The 7,500-nt window shown below is 44.0% G+C and overlaps 1 protein-coding gene across 24 annotated transcripts in view; it reads left to right on the forward strand.

Annotated features, from left to right (window-relative positions):
• Nucleotides 1-7,500, forward strand: part of LOC127008361 (rho GTPase-activating protein 26-like) — a 100,493-nt gene that overhangs the window by 41,662 nt on the left and 51,331 nt on the right. For all 24 annotated transcript variants that reach the window (XM_050880326.1, XM_050880328.1, XM_050880327.1 and 21 more), the window contains exon 2: nt 6,113-6,270. In XM_050880326.1, coding sequence (XP_050736283.1) covers nt 6,113-6,270 — 158 coding nt within the window. The remainder of the gene's footprint in view (nt 1-6,112; nt 6,271-7,500) is intronic.

Consider the following 7,500-nt stretch of genomic DNA (forward strand, 5'->3'; position numbering starts at 1 on the left):
TCCTCCACCCACACTTCTTGGTAATTTGCTCAGTTCTTCCTCCTCCTCCTCCTCTTTTTTTCGGATATATATATTTTTGTTCCATTTTGATTCCTCTATTCTTCCTTCATTTCCTCTTCTCCTCCTCCTCCTCCTCCTCCTCTTCTTCTTCCTCCTCCTGTTTCTTTTTTCGGATATAATTTTTCTTCCTTTTGATTCCTCTATTCTTCCTTCATTTCCTCTCCTCCTCCTCCTCTTCCTCCTCCTCCTCCTCCTCCTCTTCTCTGATGGCGTAAAGTGGCATTCGTCTCGTTGACTAAGCACGTGTGTCTCCTCCTCCTCCTCCTCCTCCTCCTCTTCTTCCTCCTCCTCCTCCTCCTTGTAGCGTTCTTTGCCTATTTCTCGGTATTTACCTCCATTTCTTCCCTCCTGACATACATTCTCTCTCTCTCTCTCTCTCTCTCTCTCTCTCTCTCTCTCTCTCTATGACGTAAAACACACACACACACACACACACAGACACACGCACATACCAGGTGTTATTGGTTGATGGTGGTGGTGTTGATGGTGGTTGCCAGATAGTAGATACAAGTGCTACAGTTACACCACCACTACTACTACTACTACTACTACTACTACTACTACTACTACTACCACAACTGTTCTTCCTCTTCAAAATATTCCCTGAAGTGGATGCTGAATAACGGAGAGGAGGAAGAGGAGGAGGAGGAGGAGGAGGAGGAGACGGGGGGTGTCTTTGTTATTGCCAAAAATATGATAAAGAAGAAGAGGGTGAAGAAACGATAACAGGAGGAAGAGGAAGAGGATGGATAAGATGATGAAGGGAGAGAAAAGAAGATGAAAAAGATGGTGATGGTGGTGGTGGGGATGCTGTTGTTGTTGTTGTTGTTGTTGTTGTTGGTGGTGGTGGTGGTGGTGGTGGTGGTGGTGGTGATGATGCAGGATCTAAGACGTGGCATCCATAGCAATTAAGTTTCATCACCACCATCACCACCATCATCATCATCATCATCATATCCTTTCCTCTCCCTTTTTTTTCCTTTTTTCGAATCATATTTTCTTTTCTTCCCTCATTTTTCTCCCTCTTCTTCCTTCCTTCCTTCTTCATCTTCCGTTCATGCATACTTCCCTCTTTATTTTTTGTTCTTCCTCTTCCTTCGTTCCTCTTCCCATCTTCTTTTTCTCTCATCTTCCTCTCCTATCTTTCTTTTCCTTACCTTTCTCCTCTTTGTCTCTTTTCCTCCTTCCTCCTCCTTCCTTCGTCTCTCATTCTTACTACTACTACTACTACTACTACTACTACTACTACTACTACATAAATGATACCTCCACCCATGTTTGTTACTACTACTACTACTATTACTACTACTACCACCACCACCACTACTACTACTACTACTACTACTACTACTACTACTACTACTACTACTACTTCGTGACAGTGTAGCAGAGAATGGTGTCATATGCAACGGATGGTGAGGAGCGGAAGTGTGAAGTGTGACGGAGGGATGGTGAAAGGTGGAGGAGGAGGTGGAGATGGAGGAGGAGGAGGAGGAGGAGGAGGAGGAGATGAAGAAAAATGAATAAAAAAGTAATAATATGGCTTAAAAAAAAACACATTGAGATTAGGTTTTGATGCGAGACAGAAAGAGGAGGAGGAGGAGGAAGAAGAGGAGGAGGAGGAGGAGATAAAGAAGAGTAAAAAATCAATAGAAGGACTAAAAAAAGGATTAAGATAAGTTTTTAATGTGAGACAAGGAGGAGGAGGAGGAAGGAGGAGGAGTAGGAGGAGGTTAAAAGTGCAAGTAGAAGTGGAAGCAGAGGAAGATGAACAAGAACAAGTAGAAGAAGATGAAAAAGAAGTAGAAGAAGAAGGAGGAGGAGGAGGAAGAGGAGGAGAAAGTAGGAATGTCAACCCAAACGTTTCGATGGAGAGACGCAAACAAGAGATAAAGAGAAGTAGGAAAAAAAATAGAGAAAACGTTTGAAGGAGGAGGCGAAGGACGAAGAAGAAGAAGAAGAAGAAAATAGTGATAATAAAAAGGAGGAAAATGCAACAACAAGAACGTATGAGAATAAGGAAACGAATCAGAGAGAGAGAGAGAGAGAGAGAGAGACGAAGGACCTGCTATTTAGAGAGAATGACGAGGAATGACACAGCCTCCTCCTCCTCCGTTAGTTATTTTCATATTAGAGAGAGAGAGAGAGAGATGCCTGGTCAAAGCACTGCAAATAAACATGAACATTTTTTTTTTTAGTGTGTTTGTTTGTTTGTTGTTGTTGTGGCTGCTTGCTATAGTTTTTTTTTTTTTTTTTTTTTCTTCTTCTTCTTCTTGTGTATTTTTTGTGGTCACTTTTCTTCATCCTTATCAATAACAACAACAACAACAACATACAAACAAACACTAGTAAAAAAAAATATGTTCAAGTTTATCGGGTTACCATGAGGAAGAAGAAGAGGAAGAAGAAGAAGAAGGAGAAGAAGAAGAAAAAGAGGAGGAGGAGGAAGAAAGAAGGAAGAGGGAGGGAAAGGGGAGTAGAAAGAAAATTGCAACACTAAATATAATGAGAGAAAAAAAGGAGGTGGAGGAGGAGGAGGAGAAAGAAGAAAAAAATAATAGAGGAGGAGGAGGAGGAGGAGGAGGAGGAGGAGGATAGGAAGAGCGAATTAAACTTACTAACACCCTTAAAAGCCTCCCCTTGTGTGTGTGTGTGTGTGTGTGTGTGTGTGTGTGTGTGTGTGTGTGAGAGATGGTCAGACAGACGTAGGATTATCTTAAGACGAAAGGACGCGGTTGGGACACGTACAGAACACGACTAGACACACGCACACACCTGAACGTTCATGTGTGCGTGTCTGTGTGTGTGTGCGTGTGTGTGTGAAAGTTTCCTGCTCACTCACCATGTATGCACGTAATATTTTGCTTCGTCTGACACACACACACACACACACACACACACACACACACACACACACACATTTTCCTTTTCTTTCTACTTTTCTTTCCTCCTCTTCTACTCTTTCCTCCTCCTCCTCCTCCTCCTCCTCATTTATCCTATCCTTTTATCCGGTTCTCCCCCTTTCTTCTTCTTCTTCTTCCTCTCTTTTTCCTTCCCTTCCTCTTCCTTCCCCTTTCCTTTATACTCCTCTCCCTTCCCTTCCCTTCCTTTCCCTTCCTTCCCTTTCCCATCCTCCTGTAATCTCTTTCCTTCCCCATTTCATTCTCCTCCCTCCCTCTTCTCCTCCCCCCTCCTTCCCCTTCCTTCCTTCCTTCCTTCCTTCCCCTCCCTTCCCCTTCACTTCCTTTCCTATTCAATCTTATTCCTTCCATTCAACTGTGACAGCTCTCCCACCCCCCCACCTCCTCTTCCCCCACCATCACGTGAGAGAGAGAGAGAGAGCGTAGTTTTCCAATTTAGTGTCATTTGCAGGTGTTGCATTGCCCCTCTCTCTCTCTCTCTCTCTCTCTCTCTCTCTCTCTCTCTCTCTCTCTGTGTGTGTGTGTGTAGGAAATGCCTCGCTATAAAACTATGTACGTATTTTATTCTGGAGAACGTTTGGACACACACACACACACACACACACAGATGTAGCTCCCAATATACGTTCATGATTTTTTTATTACTTCTAGAGAAACGTTTTAAAAGACTAGGAGGAGGAGGAGGAGGAGGAGGAGGAGGGAGTTTTGATTGTGAGTGACGTTAATAAAAAGGAAAAAAAGAAGATAAAGGAAGAGAGAGAGAGAGAGAGAGAGAGAGAGAGAGTGGAGCAGAATAGAATGTTACACTAAAAATATAAGTAGGAGGAGGAGGAGGAGGAGGGAGGAAGAAAGGAAGGAAGGGAGGGAGGAGGGAGGTAACGGAGAGAAGAACGTGATGTTATGGCATATAAGAGAGAGAGAGAGAGAGAGAGAGAAGACTTTCCTTTCCTCACACTTTCTCTCTCCCTCAGACAATGGAGATGTTCCCTACACTCCTCCCTTCCTCTTCACAAATGGAGGAGGAAGAGGAGGAGGAGGAGGAGGAGGTGGTATAAAAGGATGATCAGCTGTTTATAGTTTCCAGCTGGTGTGTGTGTGTGTGTGTGTGTGTGTGTTGGCCTCCATGTATGTAATTAAAGACTGTTTGTATTTTGGTGTATATGTTCTCTCTCTCTCTCTCTCTCTCTCTCTCTCTCTCTCTCTCTCTCTCTCTCTCTCTCTCTCTCTCTCTCTCTGACAGGTGTGTAATTGGGTCATGGGAAACAGGTGTGTGGATGGAGGAGGAGGAGGAAATGTATTTGTATATGGGAATTGAGGGTGATGAGAACAGGTGTGTGTGTGTGTGTGTGTGTGTGTGTGTGTGTGTGTGTGTGTGTGTGTGTGTGTGTGTGTTATCATCAAGTATGTTATCATGCGTTATAAGTTATATCTGACAGGCACCCACTCTGCTCTCTCTCTCTCTCTCTCTCTCTCTCTCTCTCTCTCTCTCTCTCAAGTTTATTTATGTTTCCTCTCTCCCTCTTCCTTCTCCTTTTCCTCCTCCTCCTCCTCCATTGCATAAAATTTGAGTGTATTCCTTCTTTCTTTCTCTTCTCCCCTCTCTCCCTCCTCACCTCTCCTCTCCCCCTCCTCTCCTCCCTTTTATATATCACTTCTGCGTCTCATTCACTCTCCATCCACCCCTAATACAGCCTAGGAGTGGAGTGGGGGTGATAACTCTGTACTTAATTTGTGTTTCAACCTTTTTTGCAATACGTGACCATATCCAATAATCCTACGCCCTCACAAGTTTACCATGGTTACCGATAGTAGGGTTTGTTTTCTGTCACGCTTTGTAGGGGAAAGAAAACATGGATGCTATCGATATTAAGAGCGTAACTATAGGAAACTTGTAGATCGCTCACTACACTAAATCTCACCTTTGTATACCATCTTTTTTTGCGTCATGTGGATCATAGTAACCGGGAGTAAGGTCAGTTTTCATTGATCCTAGTTGTGGGTGAGAAAACATGGATGCCTTAGGTTAGAGGGGGACTAGAGTAAACTTATATGTCACCCACTACAGCCAAATTCGTTACCCTAAAACTCACTTTTATATACAATCTTTTTTTGCGTCATGTGGATCATAGTAACCAGGAATAAGGTCAGTTTTCTTTGATCCTTGTTTGAGGTGAGAAAACATGGATGCCTTAGGTTAGAGGGGGACTAGAGTAAACTTCTATGTCACCCACTACAGCCATAACGTTACCTTACACTTAAAACTCACCTTTTTATATCATTTTTTTCGGCGTCAAGTGCACTATAGCAACCGGTAGTAAGGTCAGTTTTCATTGATCCTAGTTTGAGGTGAGAAAACATGGATGCCTTAGGTTAGAGGGGGACTAGAGTAAACTTCTATGTCACCCACTACAGCCATAACGTTACCTTACACTTAAAACTCACCTTTGTATACCATTTTTTTCGGCGTCAAGTGCACTATAGTAACCGGTAGTAAGGTCAGTTTTCTTTGATCCTAGTTTGAGGTGAGAAAACATGGATGCCTTAGGTTAGAGGGGGACTAGAGGAATCGTTAATACCACTCACGTTAGTAGTACACTGACGCCCACCTTTTGCTTACTTACCTTTTACTTACCTCCTCCTCTTCTCTTACCATATCTTACCTAAACTAACCTAACAAACCTCACCTCACCGTACCTCACCTTACCTCACCTAACCTTACTTAACCTAACCTAACTTAATCTAACCTATCCTCAACTAACCTAACTTAATCTAACCTATCCTCAACTAACCTAACTTAACCTCACCTCACCTTACCTCACCTAACCTTACTTAACCTAACCTAACTTAATCTAACCTATCCTCAACTAACCTAACTTAACCTCACCTCACCTCACCTCACCTTACCTCACCTAACCTTTCCTAACCTAACCTAACTTAATCTAACCTATCCTCAACTAACCTAACTTAACCTAACCTCACCTCACCGTACCTCACCTTACCTCACCTAACCTTTCCTAACCTAACCTAACTTAATCTAACCTATCCTCAACTAACCTAACTTAACCTCACTTCACCTCACCTTACCTTACCTTACTTACCTTTTACTTACCTCCCCTTCTCCTCCCTTACAGACTTGTCCCGCGCGAAGAGGAACATGAGCAACAGACTGAACCACTTCCGCTTCGACTGCATCGGTAACACTCTGACGGACGACGAAATAGTGATCAGCGGCTCTTTGCGGGAGTTCGCCAAGATCATCGATATGGTGGAGGACGAGAGGGAGAGGATGGTGAGTAGATGGTGATGGTGTAACGTGGTGGAATTATGATATGGAGGATGAGAGGGAGAGGATGGTGATGGAGGTAATTGATATAGAGGATGAGAGGGAGAGGATGGTGATGGAGGGGGGTAATGTAGGAGGTGAGAGGAAGAAGATGATGGGTGATGGGTGATTGGGGGAGAGGTGTAGGGTGTGGGAGGGAGAGATTGGTGTGCTCTGAGTTAATGTGGTTGATATTGAACGGTTGTGTTTGTGATATGGGGGAAGATGAGAAGGGGAGGATGGTGGGCGATATGGTGGATAGTGAGTGAGGAATGATGGTGATGGGTTGTAGTGGGTGTATGTGGGAGGGTGAAGAGATAAGGAATGGTGGATAAGAGATGGATAGGACGAGGCTGTTGTTCTAGTTGTATATGTTGTATTAGTAGTTGTATTAGTAACATTAGTCGGGTTGTGATGCTGATATATTTTGCTAAGTGTAGGTCTGTGTGGAGTGTTTTTGTAGGGGTTGAAAGTTAAGAAATGGGGTGTGAGTTATGTAAGGAAAAGTAAAGTAGAGAGAAATGGAAGATTGATACGAGGATTAGCAGGGAAAAAAAATAGGGTTGAGTATTAGTGAGTTTCGTTGAGTCTGCTTTTCATTGTTCCGTTTTCTCTGATGCACACGTGGGGAAATTTTTAAGGGTAAGGTTAGGTAAGATTAGACATACTTGAATAAAATGTTTGCCCATCCTTTCCCTTCCTTTCTATACCACAATCAAAACCTTCCCTTCCCTTCTGTACTCTCCCCTTCTCGTACACACAACCAACCCCTTCCCTTTCCTTCCCTTCTCGTACACATCACCAACCCCTTCCCTTCCCCTCCCTTCTCGTACACATCACCAACCCCTTCCCTTCCCTTCCCCTCCCTTCTCGTACACATCACCAACCCCTTCCCTTTCCTTCCCTTCTCGTACACACTCAACCCTTCCTTCCTTTCTCCTTCTCGTACACACCACCCCTTCCCCTCCCTTCTCGTACACACCACCAACCCCTTCCCTTCCCCTCCCTTCTCGTACACACCACCAACCCCTTCCCTTTCCTTCCCTTCTCGTACACACAACCAACCCCTTCCCTTCCCTTCCCTTCTCGTACACACCACCAACCCCTTCCCTTTCCTCCCCTTCTCGTACACACAACCAACCCCTTCTCTTCCCTTCACACCCCCTTCCTTACCACTTATTTTCCAACTCTAACCCC

The sequence above is a fragment of the Eriocheir sinensis genome, chromosome 37 (genome assembly GCF_024679095.1).
Source record: "Eriocheir sinensis breed Jianghai 21 chromosome 37, ASM2467909v1, whole genome shotgun sequence".
In the NCBI taxonomy this organism is placed as follows: domain Eukaryota; kingdom Metazoa; phylum Arthropoda; class Malacostraca; order Decapoda; family Varunidae; genus Eriocheir; species Eriocheir sinensis.